At 33.3% G+C, this 25468-nt stretch overlaps 1 protein-coding gene across 2 annotated transcripts in view; it reads right to left on the bottom strand.

The window, feature by feature from the left end:
* Positions 1-25468, bottom strand: part of LOC129246917 (dual 3',5'-cyclic-AMP and -GMP phosphodiesterase 11) — a 168404-nt gene that overhangs the window by 68391 nt on the left and 74545 nt on the right. For both annotated transcript variants that reach the window (XM_054885659.1, XM_054885660.1), the window contains exon 2: positions 1270-2155. In XM_054885659.1, coding sequence (XP_054741634.1) covers positions 1270-1450 — 181 coding nt within the window. In that variant the 5' untranslated portion in view covers positions 1451-2155. The remainder of the gene's footprint in view (positions 1-1269; positions 2156-25468) is intronic.

The following is a 25468-nucleotide window of genomic DNA, read 5'->3' as shown; positions in this document are numbered from 1 at the left end:
AGCAGAATAAATCAATAAGCATTTTTATTTAAAATATTTAAAAGAAAAAATTAAATTTCAAAAATTTTTACATACGACAATAAATTCTTCTGTTGATTAGTTTTTAAAATTTTTAAATTTTACAAACAACAAAATTTATAAATTTTCGTTAATTGTAAATCTGATATTTAAAAGAAAAACGATTAAAATTTTTTGGACACTAGCATCGATGAATTTAAGTTTGCTGTCGTGACTAAAAAATACAAAAAGAGATAGAAACTAAACATGGAGTCCAATCAAATTACGAATAATTTTATAAGTAGAAACTTTAGTTTTAAATTGTAAGCTCATAGGATAATAAAAAAACTCCAGAATAATTCAATGAGATTTTTATTTAAAAATAGAGAAAACTATAGTAGATTTTTAAAATTTTGATGTTTTACATGGAATTCTTCATTTAATTTTGTTATGTGAAATTTTGTTTTTTTTTATCTTAATACTTTTTTTTGCTTTTTAAATAAGACTATTATATTATTTTGGCAAATATTTTTTTTACATCTGATGATAAGACAATCAGTTTGCTCCAGCAAATAAGTACAAAGAAAAAAAAATGAAATCAAAACCATGTTCAATAACTTTTTAAAGTTTCGCCTTAAAGTTATTTAATATTAAAGTTTAAAAAAAAATTATTAAAGAAATGTTACGGAACAATGCCATAAGAATTTTATTTTCAAAACTTGCTCCATTATACGTTTTTAAAATTTTTATATAATATTTTGCAAAAAATGTTTTAATACATTTCGACCAAGCGTTTTTCTAAATTTTTTTATTAAAAAATTTTATCAACTTTAAAATTTCTTACCACTGAGAGTAATGTGATTCAGACTTGATGTAGTTTTTTACTTTTTTTTAGTAATACAAATAAGGGATTTTTAAACAAGATGGTTGTTATAATACGTAGGCTCTTTCAAATGTTCCGTTTCCGTTCGACTTCGGCTGAAATTGACTCAAGCTCGTTTCGGTTCGGCTTTAAAAAATTCACGTTCAGCCGTTCTCTACTAAAAACGTTGCAAGTTACTCATACGCCCCGTCATCATCGGCTCTCTGCCAGCAGAATGCAAGTCAGCGAATTTCCTAGTATATTCATTCAATTCAAAACTTTAATAGACAAATAATAACTTTATTTTCTCATTATTAACTAATTCAAGTGTCCCCCCATACACTCCCATTCCCCACCTCAAGTCATTTAAACTGACCCTTTACATGTAATTGTATAATCTGCCGCCTCACCTGATTCGGGCAAACTTTGCGTCGTTGTCGCTGCCGTTGTCGAGCTTGCAGCCTTTGTTGTTGTTGCCTCTGGGGTTTCTGCCGCTGTTGTAGCTGCAGTTGTTGTTGTTGTATTCTTAGTAGTCTTATTCTTTTTATATCGACATCCACGAAATCGGCACATACTTGCAGCCTGGCCCATGGGGCCCGCCAGCAATGCGAATGTTAGTCCCTCCGTCTTAAAGAATTTAATTTTGATTTATTTTCTGGCACTGCGTCGTTGACCAACTGGGTCGACTTTAGCCGCAGCAAATCTATCAGTTCTATGATAGCCAATTTGCTACGTTTCAATTGCAGTGAAGTAAAATTGTTGCACCACAAATGCTCGTCGTCCTCGGTGTTGCGTTGTTGATATTGTTGTTGTTGTTCTTTGCTTAGTTCTTTTTGTTGCTTGTGTGCTTTTTCTGCAGCTGCATTCGCTGTTTGTTTTATTGTTTGTTGTTGTTGTTGTTGCGGTTGCTGTTGCTGTTGCCTTGGAAATTTAATTAACAGCTGCCGTGGCTGGTGTTGCTGCACCGCTTTTGTTTTGACTTTTGCTTTGGATTTTAATATTAAAAACTGTAATTGACTTGTTATTGTATGCACTTTCATAATAGCTTTCGTTGGATTATGCTTCCTTACGCAACTACACGTTTTAATTAATTCAATGAAGGTATTGTTGAGTCTTATTTTTGTTTATTTTTATTGAATTTTTTTTTTTTTTGTGTTTTTGTTCTTTGTTCACTCTTCTTTTCAAACAAATTGAGCTGAATTTCAACTAAGCCTTAATGTTCAATTCAAAATTCACTCTCATTCATAAAATTAATTCAAATTTTTACTACATCATCGTCTTTTGTTTAAATACTTTCTGAAAGGAAGTTTTGTTTAAAAAATTTGCTTCATAAGAATTAAAGTGGAAATGTAAAGGGCTCTATAAAATTAATTTTCAATGTCTTTTTTTTAGTGTCATAAGGTCTTTTGAATGAAAATTTTCAATTCAGGCCAATTTCGTATTTTCTTTTCATTCCTTCTAGTAGTTCACTCTTTTGCGCACACTTGCAATGAATCGAAATATTAAATTAGAATTACGGAGCAAGTTTTGTTGCCGCAGCTCATTTTGGTAGTGATTCACTCCCACAAGCGTTTTCACTTTCTTTCTTTTTTTACATTTTTAGTTTTTCATTTTTCATTTTCCATTCAACTTGTCAGACTTCGCAACTCTTGCTTCACTGTTTTTACTTTCTTTCACACTCGCGGCCGCCGTTCCTATGCTTCGTTGGGCCCCCACTCGCAGTCATGCCTTCATACCAGCAGTGGTGACCATTCGCAACGGAAGGGCATTAAATGTAAATATTTTACATCTTATATTCAGTTATATTTATATGTGTGTACGAGTATGCATGTATGAGTGTGCTCTAATTTTCACACTTCCCAACACGTGCAGCATTTGCTCACTACTTTCCGTAAGCTAGATTTCTGTGTTTAAGCACGAAACGTGTTTTATTACACAAACTTACAAAAAAAAAATAACAAAAACAAAAAAAAATGCATTCATATTAGAATGAATCTCTTCAACACGTGTTCCTGAAGGCAAGTGCCTGATGTCGTAAGAGCTGAGTATGAAATATGGTAATGAGTGTTGGTGTGCTGCACCCTGAGCTTCAGCAAAATGATGAGCACGAAATACCATGCTTATATGTGTGTACATATGTATGTCCTCTACAATATTCATGTTTTTAGTTGCATGATACAATATGATAGATATATAAACTAGCAACTGCGCTCGCACTGCAAATTTATTTCGATGTAGACGATTTTTATTAAAAAAAATACAGAAATATTCTAAATGCTAAAAAATATTTTTTTCTTAATGAAACTAACTTAAACACAAGAATACAGGCATTCTAGTTCATGAACTGTTATAAGATGGTAGAAAATATACTAGTTCGGAAGTGACTAGTAGGGCACTAGTTGTTCAAGGACCAATTAGAGGTGCTTACAAAATAAATACTCCTTTATTATAAAATGGCCAATACTAGTTCGAATGTGACTAGTAGGGCACTAGTTGTTCAAGGCCCAGTTAGAGCTACATACAAAATAAATATTATTTTATTATAAAATTACCAATAATATCATAGTTCGAATGCGACTACAGTTTTACTAGTTGCTTAAGGACCAATTAGAGGTGCATACAAAATAAATATTATTTTAATATAAAATTACCAATACTGTCTCGAAAGTGACTAGAAAAGTACTAATTGCATAAGGACTAATTAGAGGTGCATATAAAATAAATTTTCTTGTATTATAAAATGACCAATACTAGTTCGAAAGTGACTAGTATGGTCCTAGTTGCACAAGGACCAATTAGAGGTGTATAAAGATAAATATTCTTTTATTATAAAATTGATTCATGTGAAAAAGTCGGCATAATCACTAATTGCATGATTTTAACGCGAATTTTGTAAATCCTATCTTTTCTACTCTCTTTCTGGCGACAGCAACATTCTGGAAGATCATTCAAGCGGAAAATCAGGCATACAGCCTAGCGTCATTATAGAGCAAAATGGATGGCACAAAGGTCTAAAATCCAATAACCTTTCATAAAATTTCTTTACAAATAAGTACAAAATGGCGGAAGGAGTAAGAGCGGCTGTCTTTAGTCCCCCATTCGATCTCCAAAAGTCTTTCAGACTCTCTAATTATTGAAGCATATTTCAAGTTGAAATTTATGGCGCAACAAAAGTAACTGAATTAGCTTTGGAATTAACTCCTCTTAATACTCGGGCAGACATTTTCATTGATAGCCAAGCTGCTATTAAAGCAATTATGGCTCCTTGCAATAACTCGGAATGTGTTCAACAATGCAGATCCAATGGGTAGGCCACTCTTTGCTGGATATCAGGACACAAAGGAATTAAAGGAACTGAGAGAGGAGATGAGCCCGCTAAGTTAGGTATTTGCTTGCCGAGATTGAGTACGTCAGACATAAGCCCCTCACTCTTCTTACTGCAAACGGAACTAAACAAGAAACTAGCTCTGAAAACGTAGTCGTTATGAGCAAACTCAACCTCGTACAAAACTGCCAAAATTATGCTAAGGACTTGGAATAAGAAAACAGTAAACTTTATCTCATCATATTATTTATATTGGTTGGAGTATGCAGCCAAAGTGGGAGTAGTCCAGAGCGTTGCGTGTAAAAAAGGTAACGAGCGAATACTAGAAGTAGAGGAAAACCTTCTTTGCCACTGCCCTGCTCTTTGTAGGACTCGACAAATGTGCGTAGATAAACATATTTTTCATTCTTGAAGGGCATGCCTGACAAAAAGCTGAACGGCTTGTTAAAACTCGCAAAGACGTGCATTAAAAATTATTATACATAAAATATCTTCGACTTCAAATACATAGCACTGGCAACACAATGGACCCTAAAGATCTAATCGAGATCTTTTTACAGATCAGCGAGGCTACCTACCCTAACGTAAGTTTTTCTACCACTACTAAGGTTAATTGTATACTCGCAAAGGTATTTGAACGCGATGCACGAATGAAGCGCCGTAGCAAATTTTAGCTCAAAAGTACTTCTCTTTCATAAGATATGATAAAAAAATAAATTTGGATGTTAGGATTTAAGGTTTAAAGCAGGACATTTAAAATCTCACAGTCTTAAGGCTGGATATTTGACTACCGTTAGATCGAAGGCAATGTGATTACCAAAAATAGGACAAGAGGAGGACCTCTGATGCCAGTAAAAAAAAAACATATTTTAATTTCTATGGAAATAAAAACCTCAGTACTTGCGCCACCCTCGAAACTTGCACCGAGCACGGTTTTCATTACGTAGAGGAATCGAGTTTCTACTGTAACTTTAATTTTGTTTGGTCTTTTAATTAATTTTAATTATTTATTTTAGTTCCGAAAATTTAATTTATTCTAGAGCAAAGACCCTTTTAATGCAATTTTAAAATTGAATTAACATGATTTATAAAAATGTGAAAAATGTTTATAAAAATTTCGAACTTTTTATAGCTCTTTAAATTCTAGTACCATAAAACGTAGGAGTTGGAAGTGGCTCAGTATTCTTGTAGATTTTTAATAATTTTTTTTTCTCAACGGTGTAGCACATTTTCTCCTATAACAAATGCACGAACTTTTTTCACATGCATACGTCATTCTAGTTACATATATATGCAGATAATAATATAAATATAAACATACGTATACACAAATCCATATAAAAAAGACATTTTGGAACTCTTAAAATGTCTGATATGTGGATCCCCTCCCCAAGAAATTTCACTGAGAAACTCAATAATCGTAAAAAGAAAAGTTCGTTTTAAACGCATTTCCACCAGCGGATCTTAATGCACTTGACTAAAAGTAAAAAAAGGAAAAAAAAACACTACGTAGTTTTCGCAACTAAATCCACATTAAATGGATAACTTTAGTGTCTTAGAAGTATAGCTGAGTCGGTGGTGTACCAGCCGAATTTGCATAGCGTTTAAGTGCGATTTTACGACAGTCCAAGCAGTAATAAAAACGCATTGGCGCTACAGGATTTCATACACATACATACATACGTCCATATGTATATGAATGTATTCATTTTATTATTGTTACCAGTGATTCTTGCCACTTTTTCTTTTATGTGCTTATTTTTTCAAACATTTTATAATAGCAGCCACAGAAACTGTGTAGGGACGCTGCTGTTGCAATTCAATACTAAGCAACACAAAGAAGTTACTACAAATAAAGTAAAGAATAAACCGACAATGCACTAAAAGCATTATAATAAAGTGTAAGCGGCAGAGGGAAGCATAGAAAGCGACAAAGGCAACCAACCAACCAGCGTCACTCTTATTGCCACTGTCACTGCCACCTACTGAGAGTTTGAGGCGTTTTGGTGCTTTGCTTTGCTTATAATTTATTCAAAAGATTTCTTACAGTTTCATGTGAATATTATACGCTGCGTAAATAAACGCATACATTAACATATTTATGCGTACATACATACATACATACATACAGACGTGAGTGTGCATATATTTTCGAATGCTCGCAATTGGAGGCAGCGGCTAGAGCAGCAGCAGCAGACGAGTCAATTAACAATGACAATATTTACGCAGAAATTTAGTGCAAAGTGGCAAAGCGCAAAAGCGTGATGGCGTCGACAGGCGCGCAATTCAGATTCGAACACACATATATGTATGTATGCATGCGGTTAATCCACACTCGCTTATAAATTTTAAAATCAACAAGAAATTGGCAAAATAAACATGACAATTTTTAAATAAACAAATAGCTAACAAATACAACCTAAACGGCAAATATGATGAATGAGTGCGAGAAGTATGAAGTATCACCATGTGTGTGAATGTAGATTTTCTTTGTTGCTGATGAACGCGTGAGTGGCAGGGAAGACAGCCGGCGCACGCAACATGCCGCATGGGCTGGACCGCTAACTGGCTGGCTGTTGTGAAATGCCACGCGTAACGACAGTTGACGACAAAGAGGCAATCAAAACCGACAGCAGTTACAGTTTTATTTTTATTTTGATTTTTTCGCCAAAGCTCCATAGAGACATAATGCAAGATTCTTTGCTAGAAGGTGGTTCATATGTAGGTATACATACATATATTAAACCGGGTCGATCGGACCAAAAACAAATATCGGATATCAAATTGAAGTTCTTAAATCTCACTGCTACATTTAGAGCTTATATTAAGAGGCTTGCCGCACCATAGAAAAACAAAACAAAAATATTCTACAAGCTGCCGCAATGGCTTTTCATTATAACTCGGTTATTTGACATCCGATTGCCAGAAACAGCATGCCATTATGGTAATCCTGAGGAGTTTCTTACTTTGTCCTTATGCCCTTTGGCGCTCCGAAGTCATTTCCATATATGTAGTTCGGCCAGTTAGCAAACGTTTTACCAATAATTTTTAAGAGTCGCATTTTGAATAAACATAGAGAAATCTAGAGATTGACTAATCAAGCAAGCCGCTTACGCGGTATTTTCTTTAGTTTAACCAATCCTGTCTAATGAGCCTTATGTGGCCCACAAGAGGGTTTTGAAAGAAGTCATATGTGACTTATGGGGTTATATACCTTGTGTTGGACTAAAAAATCGAAATTTTTTTTATAGCATATTCTAAAAGTGCATCATCTTAAAAATATAAATTCAAAAAATCATGAAGATCGGAGCACTAGAACGAAAGTTACAGACCGTGGAAGCGCGCGACCTTTCTTGGAACGAGAAGTGCACGCAAAACTTTAGACGCGATTATGTCGAAGTCGTGTTTTTTTGAAAATTACCGTCGCGGTGTTCAATATTTATCAAAAACTTTTTGACCGATTTGCATAAACTTTTTTTAATTATTCGAAGTTACAACCTCGTGAAACTGAACGGTTTACTTTTTATAAATATTTGCATAGTTCGCTGGAATTAAATTTAATTATTTTTTAGTTTTTCAACCCCTAAAAAATCATTTTTTTCATGCAAAGCGGTTTTCATATCGAGAAAATTTTTTTTTGGGTAAATAAACCGTTCAGATTCACTAAAAAACATTTTTCTACAATAATCATTTATTATTTTTTTTTTTATTTCAGTTGAGCTGCTCATGCGCTACCGTGATCACCGCAAGCCTCTTCTAAAAAACGGCCTTTCGGGGGAGGAGCGATATCAACAATATACAATAACATTTTTTAAAATAAAAATACCAAAATGTATTCTTCGAGAGCTACCCTTCTGTATGATATATGCCTCATTTGAATAAAAGTTCTAAAACATATTTAAACAAAAGTATGACAATCGTCCATTTTTTCAGGCTCACAGAGTATATAACCCCTTAAAACAGAAAAAAATTAACCATCGAATTAATATTAAAAAAGTGGGCATATAAACAAAAACCAATTTTTTTAATAATTTGAATAATCGAGTATCTCAAAAATGGGTCAGTTTCGAACATGCAATCACATAACCAAAGCAACCAGAAATTGCATAAATATTAATGTCCCTAAATATCTATGACGACTTTTTCGGAAACACAATGCATGCGGTGATTTTTAAGAGCTTAAGAACTTAAAATTATAATACAAAAGAGAAATATTTTGAAATGATTCTTTCTATTATTTTATTGCAGTATATAATTTCGTGGCATTTATTTTTCCATGTACAATTTACGCTCCCCTAAGGGGCACCTCTCTTAAGCGGACACTTTGTCAGTACATACTATACAACAAATCTTTAAGAATTAAACAACAAACTATTTTTCTCTCAACCCTTCAAGGAAACAATTTTCGAATCCCTCTGTGAATGCCTTGCCTTATGGAAACAGAGAATGTAAACCACTGTTCGAGAGTTTCAAACAACTGTCAAGCTTAGATGTCCACAACCTTATAAGGTTCTTAAGCCGCACGGACTGGATATAGTCAGGATGTAAATAACCATTAACATTTGATAACGAGGATGTGGATCCACAATATTGGTATGAAAGCGTTAGTTGGATTCTGGACGAATCACTACTTTAATCAACCAATGCGCCGATAACACATTAACTCTCCCTCACAGCATATTATTGATTTTTTTGCACTTTTCTCATAAGCGGTCACCTACCATAAGCGAACAAATTTTTCAGTACCTTAGGTATCCGCCTAAGACGCGAATTTCAATTCATAATTAATTTTTATACAAATTTTTTCGTGATCGCTTTTTATTATTTAAAAGATAGAATTTTTAATCAAATAAAATTCCCACTTCAGCAGTAAAGGTAGCAACCGAACTTTCCGGCTTGAAATCCTCGAGCTGTATTTCTTGGTTGACCTTCTTTATTGCCCACTTAGAGGCATCCACCAAGCAATGTATTGAGCTTATCAAGAGCTATATTTTCATTTGCACATGCATACATATTCAAATACCTTTAATATTTTATTTATGTTTTCTCACTAACATAAACTTCATGGATCCACATGGCACATACATAAATAAGCGCATATCTGCCACTTAAATAAATCCTGTGCATATCTAACAACCAACCAAGAATTGCATTTCACAGGAAATACTTTAATTTCCTTTTCATTTTATATACGACTCTACGATGGTATAAATTGAAGTCAAAAGCACTTATATTCATACATACATATGTATGTATATTACATATGAACGTATGTATGTATGTACGCATGCACGTAACGTGAAGCTGGCTTTAACATGAAGTCAACATCCAACCATTTCAGTTGTAAATAAATCTGCACTTGCGCAAGTACAAGTACGTATATCCCTGTGGATTTGCATATCGACAATTACAAATTTTTATCTGTACATACATACATACATATACGCAAACACCATACATCTGTCTGCACTCCCATCGGCTCTTATGTGCCGCATTACCAGCTTCTAAGATTATCAATAACAGCGCAGTGGCACAGCAGTCGGTATGTATGTAAGTATACATATGCATGCACATACATACTTACTTATATGTAGAAATGTACGGTTTTGTCTGTGGCAAAACCACAGAAAAAAAACCACTCATCTTTATCCGCCACTCACCGGAAAATGCATTTCCAGGTAAAATGTACTTTGCTACCAGCAAATATGCATATCATTTGCGTAAATTGAATTCGCAGCCGTACTGTTGGTGGTAAATTGTGAATGGAATTCAGAAATCTCACTTGTTTTGAGGTGACTAAGTCACCGAGATGAGTGTAAAGGTGCGGAAATGTGGTGCAGCTAGGATTTTGCGTCAATTTCCCAATGCTGACTGAATCACAGCGCAAATGAGTGTTAAAACTAAAAATACAATGCAGACTCATGTGAAAGTCTTACGGGTTTTATAACCAATATTTAAAAAATTTATCAAAAAAGTGGTGGAATTTAGTTACCAAAGCAAATTTAGTTACATGTAAAAAATATGTGAAAGCTCTTAAAAGTGAAAGCTTTAGCTTTCTCTATTTTTATATGAAAGCTTCACAATGCATGTAAAAGCTTGCTGTGCGAATGTGTTTCGAGTAATTATAATGTATTATAAATATAATTTAGTAGTTCACGTAGATATTGGAGGGCGGACGGACTGCAAAAATTAGTCCAAAGCAAACTCTTTTTCAAGTTTTATACGAAGGACAGACAATTATGTAAAAGCTTCATAATATATTTTGAGTATAATTTTATTACAATTATTCTTTATTAGTTCATGCAGAAATTGTGCGAAAATCGGAAGAGTTGAGAATAAATTTTAAAAATGGGTAAAAGCCAGATGATTTAAGTCTAACCCAAAAGCTAAATTTTAATAACGAGGTTTCTTCGGAACCAATGACGAAAATCGGTGCAAAGAGCACCAGTTTTGTAACGGTACTTTTTTCGCAAACTTGGAGTAGTAAAAAAAAGAATTAATTAATTAAGAACTACCCTGTTTTGCTTATCTTCAGCTTGATTTTTGCCAAGCAAATTTGAACTAGTTTTGAAGTAACTAGATTGTCACCAATTAAAAAAATTATTATTAATTACGAACTTCCCTGTTTTGCTTATCTTCAGCAAATTTGAACTGGTCCTTAAGTAATTAGATTGTCATCATTAAATTACAAAAAATATTAATATATATATATATATATATATATAATTGGCGCGTACACCCTTTTTGGGTGTTTGGCCGAGCTCCTCCTCTTATTTGTGGTGTGCGTCTTGATGTTGTTCCACAAATGGAGGGACCGGACCTACAGTTTCAAGCCGACTCCGAACGGCAGATATTTTTATGAGGAGCTATTTCATGGCAGAAATATACTCGGAGGTTTGCCATTGCCTGCCGAGGGGCGACCGCTTTTAGAAAAATGTTTTTCTTAATTTTGGTGTTTCACCGAGACTAGAACCCACGTTCTCTCTGTGATTTCCGAATAGTAGTCACGCACCAACCAATTCGGCTACAGCGGCCGCCGTATCTGAGAATTTTCTTGCTTTACTTTTTGTCAGCCGATTTTAAGTATTCTTGAAGTAATCAGATTTTCACTATTAAAATAAAGAAAAATGTTAATATAACTAAAAACTTCCCTCTTTTGCTTATTCAGAAAAAAAATAATAATAGTACTAGTTGTACATCATCAAACATCTTTAAGAATTTTGGTTATTTCTAGCATTTATGAACTAGTCTTGGAGTAGTCACATTTTCGCCATAAGTTAAAGAAAAGAAATTAATGAAATTAAAAATTCCCCTGTTTTGCTTATTTTCAGAAAATATGAAGCGGTCAAAAAATAATCAGATTTTGCCAATTAAATTTAAAAAAATATATAAAATTAAAAATTCCCCTATTTTGAATATTTTTAACAAATATGAACAAATCTTCAAATAATTTTTATTTTTTTACCATGAAATATTTAACATTAAATTAAAAAAAAAAATAATTAACAATTTCCCAGTTTCCCTTTTTTAAGGATTAAAATTTTTTTTAGTATTTAAGACAAAACGCTGCTCTGATTTTAGTTCAATGGAACTTACAAACTAACGAAAATAGTAGTCATATGTAACTAGTTACAAACTATTGAAAATAGTACAATAATAGAATATGTAGCCAGATATAGTTTTTATAATCAATGGAACTAGCTAAATATTTGTTCAGACAAAGATAAGTAATACTTCGTACGGCCTTAAGGTAAATTCCATATAAGCAGTTTTTCCTGCAGTTTACTTCTAAAAGCGATCAAATTAAATAATTAAAGGCTTACTTCTCACTCATGTAGAATTTCTGAATACGTTTTCGTCGAGGTCAAAGTCCAGATAATTTATTAGAACTCTAGTTTCTGCCACGTATTTGCGTTTTAAATAAACAACTCAAGAGCGAGGTCGATGTCTTTTCGAGAAAAACAAAAAAAATCGATGCTAGATTTGAGCTTCCACCCCCTTTTACGTCACTATTTGCGCCATTATTCATTGAAAACTTTCCTCATTATGCGACCAAACTTTTCAGTAACTCAGCGCAGCGGTAGTGACACCACAGCACAGCAGTTAATCAATTGGATAGTCTGACAACGCGTGCAAGTACCTTAAATACTCAGGAAAATTTTCCATCATTGACTCAGAACAAAAACACAAAAAAACAGCACAAGTGCTAAGAAATTTTCCTTTCACCTCAAAGATGCTTAACGTCCATTCTAACACACCTCGCACCGCCCAGCTCCCCTCGAGTCGCATTGTGGTGCGCCTTGTGGTTCAAGCATCTCATGGCCACTTACTGCACCGAAACAGCAGGTTACTTGCAATGCGAGTATTTGTCTGTCGCGTCGTGGAAAAGTTGCCGCCGGGAATCATTTACTTATGCATCAACAAACTTGAATGTCTCTGACGCTGGTTGGCTGGTTCTGAGGGGGCATGCAAAATTTTGTGAAGTGCAACACAGTTTGTATGCCTGTTTTAGCTGCTTAGCTTTTCATGTCTTTTCATCTATTTTCTCTTCTTTTCACTAATTTAATTTCTTCAGCACATTTTCACGCAAATAAAACGATTTTTAATGCGTCTGCGTCGATGCAAATTAATTTGCAAGCAGTTTACCTAAGTGAAGCGAAAACACTTTCATGCACACCCTGCAGTCAGAGCGACAGTTCGGAACTACCTTTATGACTAGTTTACTTCGCGGCTGCAGTAGCATTTAAAATGGCAGCAGCTGATATTTTCAACAGACTGTTGTCATACGAAAGATTAATTGTCAGCGTATGCATACGCATTGCACCAGAGAATGAACTACTTTCCAATGGCTACAGAAAAGTGTAGTCCAATTTATGGCCCAATTCACCAGTGTTGGATCAGTTAAAAAGTTAATAAAAATTGATAAATGGATGTTTCAGAAATATTTTATTATAAAATAAAAGTTATAAAAGAAAAAAATTAAATATTTTCGTTTAACTTAAAATGATTTTTATGAAAAAATGGCATTTTTCAAATTTGTATTGTTTCTGGCACTAAATGAAAATAATTTCAAATAAAATGTATTAAATACTGCTGTTTAAAGCATGGAATTACTAAAAACAAATAACATGATAGAGAAATATTCGTCTGGCATGCAACTCAAATTCGTCATTTTGCAACTAGTACAATTTCAGTCACTTTCGAACTAGTAGGGCATCTTCCATAAAATACCATTTCATGGAATATGAAAACAAATAACATAACAGAAGAATATCTAACTGCGAACTGGTATTAACTGTTCCATCAAATACCAGTTTACGAACTATAAAAACAAATAACATAAGAGAAGAGTACCTCTCTGGCATACACCTCTAATTGGTCATTTTGCAACTAGTGCATCTCGAATCACTTGCGAACTAGTATGACTTTTTCCATCATATATCAGTTTATGAACTATAAAAACGAATAAAATAACAGAAGAATATTTGTCTGGCATACACCCTTAAATGCTCGTTTTGCAACTTGTACATCTCGAGTCACTTGCGACCTAGTATGGCTTCTTCCATCAAATACCAGTTTACGAACTATAAAAATAAATAGCATGACAGAAGAATATTTACCTGGCACACACCCTTAAAAGGCCATTTTGCAACTAGTACATCTGGAGTCACTTGCGAACTAGTATGGATTCTTCCATCAAATATCAGTTAGCGAATCAGATTATCTGCTGAGTAATTTAGCTTTTTTACTACACGGCATTCGTATACAGTTATAAAGAGTACTAAATGCATAAATAGACATGCAGACGCTCATCAATAGACGCAAATACTTAATGCATTCCATTTTTCTAGTTGTTCAATCATTTAAGTTGGCTCATTCAGTTAAAGTTTTGGCTCTTCTGTCATGCCTTTTTGCCTTGTCTGCCATGCTTTTTTGCCTCTTGAATTTGTACTTAATTTGAAGCCTCCAGTCAGGTTACGCGCATTAGCAGGTTATTGATCCGCCCGCTTGCTGGCTGGTGGGCTTCAGGGTGTGGTTGGAGGTGTCGTAGTCTAATGTCGGAATTACAATTTTATGCAGTTAAAAACACTTAAATTTTGTGCTAATTTTATGTAAATAAATTCGCTTGAGCTTTGTCGGACCGTTGCTTGCATGCTGCAAAAGCAATCAGATCATTTGGCTTCTACTGAAAACACAAAATGAATGAAATCTTAATGCATAGACTTCATTCAATTTTATTTATTCAAAGTAGTCAAATAAAGTAGTGTTGGACCTACCATGGACGAAGATAAAAGCTCTGCATGAGCGAAATGATCGATGCCAATTCTAATCATGAAATTATGCATTTTTTAGAAATAAGGTTTGGGCGATGCACATTTTTTACTTGGCGGCTTTATTAATAAAATAAGGGAGCGAAGTCAAGCCTTTCCAAATTATGATAAGTAAGTTAAGAGCTGGATTGCTGCTTAGATACCGAATATCTGTTTCGTTCGTTCATTTTCACCGCACTGCTGAAGAGGTACTTCTTCAATGAAGTTATTCTCTCCAACTCAAACAAACTGATTTGATATAGAGGACCTCAAAATGTATGTTTAAGTTATCAGCAGCGCTGACATTATTTCATTGCATATTTTCTACCTAATCAAAAATGTAAATATCGCCAATAAGCCGTACATAAATAAGGCATTACATTGCGCTAATAAGTTTTGCGTGAGGAAATGCAATGAGTAGAAAGAATTTATCGCAATCGCACCACCCACCAACTCTTTCCAGCACACAAAGAAACAAGCAATGCTAACTCAAGCACTTATGCTTGTGTGGGTGCAATCAAATTTCGTACTTTTGTATGCAAGTTGCTTGCAATCAATTGCAATGTGGTATTTCCCTTGAGTAAGATTAAAAAAATACCCACATGTACTTATACTTTATTGCAACTCTAGCATTCAGCTCACGTGTGCCATTGATAATTTTGAGTCAGCAGCAAAAAATGCTATTTGATTGCATCTATTCCCATTTTTTCGCTAGTCAGCTTTTTTCATTAAACTATGTACTCGAGGATGTGTAGATGATTGCTGATTTCAGAGATAGCATATTGCTTTCCTGCAATTTCAGGTTTCTAGGGCATTTTCTTGCAACGGAATGCATTGTGAGTTAAGTGCAGGCGGCAACACTCGGGCACACAGTGCAAAAGTCAGTTGGGCATTGCATGAACTTTTTTTAAGCGCGAATGTGAATGTTGCTTAAGTGCATGTATGCGTGTGGGTATGAAGATTTACCATTTCAGCGAAATTACACTTCAACCTTACACGAATTGCATAGTTTTCTCTAAAGATATTTGAGGGCATTGTGTGTAAGAATTATTGCTTTTTGCCAAGGTGAAAAAGTGAAAAGTACTCGACTCACTTCGTGTGAAATCTGTGTCTGCTGATGTTAAAAGCATAAAAAAGGAAATTAATGCATGTATCTGGCAACTAAGTGCTTCCTTTTTCACAGATTGTTGCGCATTAATGCTTTTTTCCGTGCAAATAAATATTTTTGGTTGAGGTACAGTAACCCTATTTTTCCATGGTAATCTGCTTCTCTTCGACGTGGTCTTTTCTCGTGTCTGGGCATTTATTATGAGTATAAAAGTGAAGACTTTTAAGGAATTAAAGCCAGGTTTTATGATATTTTGGATGGAAGCAAATATGCGCAAACTGGCAAGTTCCACTTAGTGGCGCAAAATTAATCATCAATTTTTTAAATTTTTTGGAAAATTTTTTACTAAATGAAACAAAAAAAAATATTATTTAAGTGAGTTTTATTTTCAATGTTTATCTGTTTGTATGCAGCAGCTGTCTGCTGTCAAATATTATTGACGTACGAGGAAATTTGCAAAAATTATATTATAACTCTTTCGATAGAGTGATTAATTTTGTGCTATCTTGTAGTTTACTTAGTAAAATTGGAAAGCTTAAATAATTTCAAAGGTACGGAGCTCTGGTATTATTATTAGTTTTATTGGGATATAGTGAGCCTACAAGACATCTGACTATCATATAAGCGCTCACATTATCATCATCACTATCCTCATCCAACTACACATTTTCGTTCTAGCCATGGGAAAGTTCTGATAGTTTCCCCTTGTCGGTGTGATATTCTATCTTTTTTTTAACAATAGCAATTTCTTATAACTGAAAAATATATCTACTATGCTCAAAAGGCAAGGCAACTAATCATATTTATTCTTACAATGCAATAACTGCTGACAACTAAACTCCTCATTGTCGTCATCACAAAATGCTCAGCATTAATAATCATACTTGTCCTTTTCCTTATCAAAAAGTAATCAGCACTGATTAGTCAATCGACTCATTTTCGTTATCAAATATTAATCAGCACAAACTCCTTATTTTCGTAAAAAGTAATCAGACTGATGACAAAAACTCCTCATTTTCGTTATCATTAAAAATTTCGAAATATATAACATTTATTTTTTTTTTTAATTAGAAAACTTTCACATATCAATTCGGTGTTTCAACCACGGAAATTGGAACTCACGAATTTTCAAATTTTAGCTAAGCATCTACTCATTCGGCTATGGAGACCATACAACAAACACAGTGAAATTTCGCACTAGAACTTTTTTCAGAGCAGCTACATATAAGCATACAAATGAGTTACCTTGGCGTTTAAACTAAAGTAGATATATTTTTCACTTATATGAAATTGCTATTTGTAAAAGAGGGATAGATATCACACCGAACAGGGTAAAAGAATAACAAATGAAATATTTGATTTCCCCATTAAAAAATGTTGTATATTCCATTCTGATAATGCGCATGTATTAGAGACTAATAAAATACTTGTAAATGTGTTGGAATGTTTGTCGGATTTTATGTGAAGTCATTTCGACCTTCAGATGTAGTCTTTCAATGAATTTAATTACATCCTTATGTAATAAAAACAAACTTTTTTCTAATAGCGGTCGCCCGTCGGCAGGCAATGGTAAACCTCGGAGTGTGTTTCTGAGTGAGGAGCTCGGCCAATTATTTATTTTTATTCATTCCTTTAATTTCTCGTGCTTCTTATTGCACGTTCTCATCGTCCATAAAACGCGAAGTTTCACACTTTATCTAAATTTTTCAAAAATTTTCAAGTTTTTAACCACAATTTTTAGAATATTTCTGGGTATTCAATTTTTTTGCACATTGAATTTCAGTGTAGTATTTTAGAAAAGGTTTGGGATGTTGGTAGAATAGTTGGAAAAATTCTGAGTATGCAGCTATATAGCCCATTTAATTTAAGTGAGATTTTCTAGTGGTTCAAAATTTGCGTTGATTTTTCAGAACTTTTTTTCACTGAGATGTTGCGCATTTTCTCCATACACCAGCGCCCTTATACCATAAACCTGGATGTGCAAATTTTCCAATTCTGAGTTTATGTGTTGGCTTGATTGAGCTTTGAATGATTTATGTTATGACAAAACCCAAAATACCATGGGTACAAAGAAACTACAAACAATTTTTTTGATAAAAAATCAAAACTTCGAATTATCAGAAAGCAATAAATTGTCAAATTTGATTTTCCGGAAGTTTGGTTTTGCACATTCACGGTTGTAGTATAAAGGGAACTTTATTGCACAAAAATTGAATGCGCTATAAAACTGCATATATAGAATTTTTACAAAATATTTTTTACAAAAAATTTTTAATTTTGACGAAAATTTTTAAATTTTGTACAAAGCTGAAACTTTGCATTACATGGTTTTTGTGATACTATGGAATATATTTTTATAAAATAATAAAAAAAAAATTATAAAATAATAAAAAAAATATATTTTTATAAAATAATAAAAAAACTTGTAAATTTGTGTTGTACAGCCTATTTTTACACTGAAACTTTGTTGGATCGTATTCCGGTAGCCGATCGTATTTCGTAGCCGCCTTGGCTTTCATACATCGAACTCAAAGAAGGGCCGTATTACGGATTCTAGGGCGTTCGAAGCAGCTAATCAATCTTGCACTAGTATTTTGTAAACGCTCTCTGGCTATGGAAAATGACAAAACTCATAGAGTTGCTACCTGTCCAACATGAAATAGAGAAAGACGACCGGATTCGATTAGCCTGAGTGCAGATTGAAATAATTGAAATAATAGTAAGAAATTAAAAATTAATGACTGCTAATAACTAAAAAGAATTAAAGATAATTTTTTTAATTTTTTTTTACTATTTTTGAAAATAATTTTTTATTAAAGCCCCAATTTCGAACGTCGAAGACATATATCTCCATTTCGGAGACTAACTTCGAAAATCGGAGAAATTACTTTTTCCTATGCTTTAATCTCCTAAAAAAATTGGTTTGGTCCAATACCCATGTACACCCACTTCCACCATTTTCCACATGTACTCACTTCCACCCACTGCCATCCACTCCTGCTGCTTCCATGCCCACTTTTCACCATGTCCACCCATGTACACCCACTTCCACCAGCCGAGTGCTGTACAGCGTAATTGCTGACTTTCCTAATGGAAAGAAATTCTGCTTATTTAAAGTTGGAGCGGACGCCGGGTATGTTTATTTCTACTTTGCTTGAATTCAGACTTTCCTACATTTATTTGACTTTCCCACAGTTGTTAGTTTTGCATCTACGATTCTTCATGACTATGCGAACATATGTGTAGCTAAGCTTTGCAAATGTGCTTCTTTTATTATATAATCTAAATTTTCGATACAGAAACGCCATTCTATTTTTTGGCCCACAACTTTCCAAAACGCTTGCCAAGTTTTTCACTTTGGTGTCCTTTGAAGCATTGCATTATTTTAATAGCTTTCACACACTGCTTTTAAGTTCGAAAGTGCATTTCACACCTAACAACATTCGTTTGCCATGCCTCGCTTTGTCTGCTTTCTGAGCCATTTAACACTCAAGCAAATCGCAACTTCACGCCCCAGTACACCCACGACAATAAATTACTTACTTTACAACCAGCCAACGCTATAAATAATTACCAAAGGAATTACAATATTCTCAAGTGGCGTTGACAAAAGGAAGAAACATTGCAACAACAACAGTAACTACAACTATTTCATACAAATATACTCCAGTCGCAAGTAGCAAGGGAAGCTGAGGAAATAAAGGAAGTGATGCTGCAACGTGATAAATTTGCACGAGTGAGTAAATTATTTGTTGTTATTTTCACTACTACTCATAGATACAAAAGCATACGTCTGCTTTTCTAAAACAATATTGAATGTTTTGAATTTTTTTTGTGGATATATGACACTTACGTATAGAGTAGCATGAGAAGATAAGGGGAAAAACACAAAAGTTATGAGAGCAGCGAAATGTAAGAAGCTTAACCAGCACAAACGATAAATGAGAGTAGCTAGCGCCTGAGCTCCAAGCAACAACACAATTTTTCATTTCAACAAGCGCCAATAAAAGCCACCTCGAAATTACGTGCCACGCCAGTCTTTTGATGCTACACCGACATAGCGAGAGACAAAGAGAGAAAGAGAGAGGGAGAGCTAGTGGTTATTAGTACTTGTAGCTTTTTTGTTTTTTAATTTTCGAGCTACTTCCTTGCCACATAATTTATGAAGCAGCATTGGCTGCGTAAAAGCATTGAATTTCAATACAATCCGTTTTCTTCTGATGGCGCTGGCAGTGATGAACGGGAATTTTAGAGAAAATATATTTAAAATTCAGCAAAACTTTCGGTGCAAAAGAAGTTATGAATAATGAAGCAGACGCATTTTCCAAGTACCAATCATACCCAACTGATTGAAAATTTTTCCTGGAAAAATAAAATTAAAAATGATTTCAATTAAGGGCAATTTATTAGCCATAAAATTTGCCGAATTCAGCGAATGAGATGATTTTGTGTGAAGAATGAGATGTTTCTAGTGGAAGTATCGCGCTAGTAGTTTTATAATAAAAGAAAATGTAAACAATTATGTAGTTCCAACAATTGCTCCTTTTCGCCAAATAAAACTGCTGAAGGGGTGATGAGATCAATTAGCATGGATTTCTAGGCAATACGAACTTTCTGGAAATTATTTATCAAAGTGAGCGCTTAATGTTCTAAATGAATTACAAACTTGAGGCAGATCTTGAACGGAGTTTGTCTGCAAGAATCTACTCAGAACAGAAAACCTGTCGGGATTCCCTTGCTCCACTTTTTTATGTCCTATTGCACTAAAGCAACCTTTTTGAAATGCTGCAATTTTTTGCCAGTGCATGGCATGGATTCGTCTCTCAGAGCAGCTTACAAAAAATATTTATAGTTATTCAATGCAATAAAAATTGTGGTTTTTATGAGGAAGTTATTTAGTCCTGGATATACCATGGTTGCGACGGCAGCTTTAGTGATGCATTAGGCTTTTTAAAAATCCTCATCTGCAAAAAACACCGGGGTGCAACACCATTTTTGAATTTTGCGATTGGAATCTTTTATCTAAAATTTTTTTTAGTTCCTCTTACTTAAACTTATGTGCATAAAGTGCAGGCGTCTTTTACGTGTTATATCAGAGCGACCCAGGAAGGAAGGAACTTTTCTGTTTTATTTCAGTTTTTTAATTTTCTTGTTGTTTAAACAGTTAAATTTTTCTTTTAATTTAAAACAATGGCTTTTCTTCTAAGTTTTTTTTGTTTTAATTTTTTGTTTTTTATTTATTTTATTTTATTAAATTTTTTTCTCTTTCGTTTTACTTCTTGAATATTATTTGAATGCCTCTTTTTTCTTGGTTTTATTTTATTTTCTTCTAATTTTATTTAGTTTTTTATTTTATTTTATTGTATTTGAATTTTTTTATTTTTATTTTTTTTTTAATTCATTTTTTTCATTTCTTTCATCAATTTATTTTATTTTATAATGAATTCAGTTTTTGTTTTCCAATTGTTTTTTTTTTTTTAAATTAAAATATAGCTTTTATTTTGTGTAACTATGTTTTATCATATCACATACCATTTCATTTTATTTTTGTTAATTTTTTATTATTATTATAACTAAATCATTATTTTTTTTAACTAATAGGACTATGAATAAGTTCCTTGCGGTTTTACAACAGATGGCGTAACTTGATTATTATTCCATCGATCCACATTTCCAAACATTCATTGGAGAGCTACTGTCGTAAGGCACAAACGTCAGTATACGTTTTTTATTTGAAGCGTAAACAACAATATTTTTACCACACTTGAAAATGTCGAATTTCGTGCCAAATAATGTGTTTTTGCGGGGAATTCTTCTTCATTATTTTAATATGAAGAAAAAAGCAGCCGAAAGTCATCGTATCTTGGTGGAAGTTTATGGTGAGCATGCTCTAGCTGAGCGAACGTGCCAGAAGTGGTTTGCACGCTTTAAAAGTGGTGATTTTGGCTTGGAAGACGAAGAACGCGAGGGTGCGCCGCCAAAGTTCATGGATACCGAATTGGAGGAATTGCTCGATCAAGATCCGGCTCAAACGCAAGAAGAGGTTGCAAAAACTTTGGGAGTTGATCAATCAACCATTTCCAAACGTTTAAAAGCCATGGGAATGATCCGAAAGGTAGGCCATTGGGTGCCGTATGAATTGAAGCCAAGAGACGTTGAACGCCGTTTTATGGCATGCGAACAACTGCTTCAACGGCACAAAAGAAAGGGTTTTTTGCATCGAATTGTGACTGGCGATGAAAAGTGGGTCCATTACGACAATCCAAAACGTCGGGCAACGTATGGATACCCTGGCCATGCTTCAACATCGACGTCGGCGCAGAATATTCATGGCCTGAAGGTTATGCTGTGTATCTGGTGGGACCAGCTGGGTGTTGTGTATTATGAGCTACTGAAACCGAATGAAACGATTACGGGGGATGTCTACCGACGACAATTGATGCGTTTGAGCCGAGCACTGCGAGAAAAACGGCCGCAATACGCCGATAGACACGACAAAGTTATTTTGCAACATGACAATGCTCGGCCACATGTTGCACAAGTGGTCAAAACATACTTAGAAACGCTCAAATGGGATGTCCTACCCCACCCGCCGTATAGTCCAGACCTTGCGCCATCCGATTACTATCTCTTCCGATCGATGCAACATGGCCTGGCTGACCAGCACTTCCGTAATTACGATGAAGTCAAAAAATGGATCGATTCGTGGATTGCGGCAAAACCGACCGAATTTTTCACAAAGGGAATCTGTGAATTGCCAGAAAGATGGGAAAAAGTATTAGCAAGCAATACAATACTTACGTCAATAAAGTTTCAAATTTCGAAAAAAAAACCGCACGAACTTATTCATAGTCCTATTAAATTTTACATTTTTTCTTCTTTCATCATATCATTGCTTTCTTTTTTATTTAATTTCATTTAATTTTTTGTTTGTTATTTCATTTCTATTTTGTTTACTTAACTTTTCTTATTTTTCTATAGTTATAATATTACCCTTATAAACTTGATTTGATTTTATTTAACTCCGTTGTTATTTTATTTTAAATTATTTTATTTTAATTCATTTCTTTTATTATTTTGTTGCATTGATTATACTTTTATTAAAATTATATTTCATTCTATTTTTTTTTTATTCATTCATTTCACTTAATTCCTTTATTTTTAATTTTGTTTTTTTACTTTTTTGGATGTTTTATTTATTTTTTAATTTTTCCCCCTTTTTAAACAATATTAAATATTATTTTCATAAACCTTTATTTTACTTAATTTAATCTAATTTAATTTAATCTAATTTTATTTTATTTCACTTTATTTTATTTTATTTCTTTTTATTTTATTTTATTTTATTTTATTTTATTTTATTTTATTTTATTTTATTTTATTTTATTTTATTTTATTTTATTTTATTTTATTTTATTTTATTTTATTTTATTTTATTTTATTTTATTTTATTTTATTTTATTTTATTTTATTTTATTTTATTTTATTTTATTTTATTTTATTTTATTTTATTTTATTTTATTTTATTTTAATATATTTTATTTTATTTTATTTTATTTTATTTTATTTTATTTTATTTCATTTGAATTCATTCCATTCCATTTTATTTTATTTGTACTTTTATTATTATTTTAATCTTTTTTTTTAATTTTTGTTTATTTTCTTATTTTTTATTTATGTATTTGTTCATTTTTTATCATTTTTTATTGTTTTTATAAACTTGTATTTAATTTAAGCTTACTTTATGATATTTCTTTCTTATTTTAAGTTTTTTGTTTTATTTTATTGTGTTTTATTTCATTTAATTCATTAGATATATATATTTTTTTTTAGATATTTCGATTGTAATTTTTTATAGTATTTAATATAATTTTTATTAACTTTTATTTTATTAAGGTTTATTTTTTTTTATAATTTATTAATTTGTTCGTAGTTTCTTTTTTTGTAATTTATTTCATTTTGTATTGTTGTTGTAGTTGTTGAAGTGGTCGAGAATTTCCTCTGAAATAATCCTAATTAATGGCCGCCGTGGCCGAATGGGTTGGTGCTTGACTACCATTCGATATTCAGAGAGTGAACGTTGGTTCGAATCTCGGTGAAAGATCAAAAAATTAAGAACACGTTTTTTCTAATAGCGGTCGCCCCTCGGCAGGCAAAGGCAAGCCTCCGAGTGTATTTCTGCCATGAAAAAGCTCCTCATAAAAAAAATATCTGCCGTTCGGAGTCGGCTTGAACCTGTTGGTCAGATCCCTCCATTTGTGGAACATCATCAAGACGCACACCACAAATAGGAGGAGGAGCTCGGCCAAACACCCAAAAAGGGTGTACGCGCCAATTATATATATAATCCTAATTAGTGACCAGCACCGTTTTACTACCACTGTCCTCGTGCGATGATGTTTTTTTTTTGTTCTAAGTCCGATCATTTAATGAGGTCCAAGTATAGCTAGTATTTGTGTTGCAAATTTTCTATACAAATGAATAAATCTAAAAAATCTCATTGTTTCATCTACCAACTGGTCTCTCAGTCGGTATTTGTCAACCGCTTTTGCAGCAAATTCTTTATCTCGATGTCTCAGAGCTCATTAATTTCTTGCACGAAAGGCTTACCGAAGAAGCGGAGTCGTGCCCTAGCTTATTTGGTATTATTTCGTTTTATTTTATTTTGTTTTATTTTATTTATATATATTTTATTTTGTTTATATATATTTTATGTCACTTGTTTAATTTAATTTTATTTCATTTATTTTTTTTTTTTTTAAATTCAAACATTCAAAATCGTATTCTTAACATTAAAAAAAAGCTAAATGAGCATCGACTCTCTATATGTAAAAACAGGATTTACTTATACTCCCTATGAATTATGACAACAAATTTCATTGAAGTTTGAAGTGGTACCTAATTCTTATAAGTGATGCCAAATTCTTATACACACCCACACACACATGCATGCGTTATAGATCACTTGCCGCTGAATATGATTAGGCAAATTACTACTTTCAAATCATTATCTTCAAGCATTGAAGCAATCAATAAAGATGAAATCGAGACAAGTGAATGACATTGAGGAGGTTCATAAGTGCGCTAGCTGCCATTTGAAGAAGTGCTTCCATTTTTCTTTAGATTGCGGCGCAAATAAACGAACTGAAGATCACGGCAAAAGTAATTAAAGCAAATAGTATAAATTTATGTTTGCTATACCAGCAACTTACATACATACATACACAGCTACAAGCAAATTGATACACCAAAAGAGCCAGCTCTATTTGCTTAGATGATGTTGACAGTTTGCCCACTTAATCTACCGCTATCAGCGAGAAAAAACTACTAGACTACAGCAGTGTTTGTTGCTTCATTTCGCATTAGCGCCGCAGCTCAGGCCAATGTCAGCAACGCAGTGCGCAACATCGCTAGATTTGTACCTTAGTATTTTAATGTTATATGTATAGGAGTGGGTGTGTGTGTGTGTGTGAACATGCATGCATGTGCCTGTAATTGAAAGCACGAGCACAATGTGATAATAAGATTTATTATTTATTTACCAAAATAATAATGCTCCAGACACTTGAATAGGCAGAGCGGCAGCAGCGAGCGCCAATGTGGGGTGGGTGCCCACTTCTACTAAATACTTGTAAGCCAAGTACCTACAGTTTTCTAAGAAAATAGCTTTATTTTATTAGTGGGCAGGGTCTTTCATGTTCGAGTTTCTTTCTTAGCAGTATTTTGTTTTGACAGCTGTCATAGTTTCATGACGTGCCTTTTAAAATTTGTTCAATATGGAATCTGCATGAGAAAGTTGCGCTGGAAAGGCCCTTTATACTGTAGAGAAGAGTATTCTTGTTTATCCACATACATACACATATACC

Source organism: Anastrepha obliqua, chromosome 5 (genome assembly GCF_027943255.1).
Source record: "Anastrepha obliqua isolate idAnaObli1 chromosome 5, idAnaObli1_1.0, whole genome shotgun sequence".
In the NCBI taxonomy this organism is placed as follows: Eukaryota; Metazoa; Arthropoda; class Insecta; order Diptera; family Tephritidae; genus Anastrepha; species Anastrepha obliqua.
Note: the sequence above shows the minus strand (reverse complement) of the source record. Positions and strands in the feature narration are given on the sequence as shown.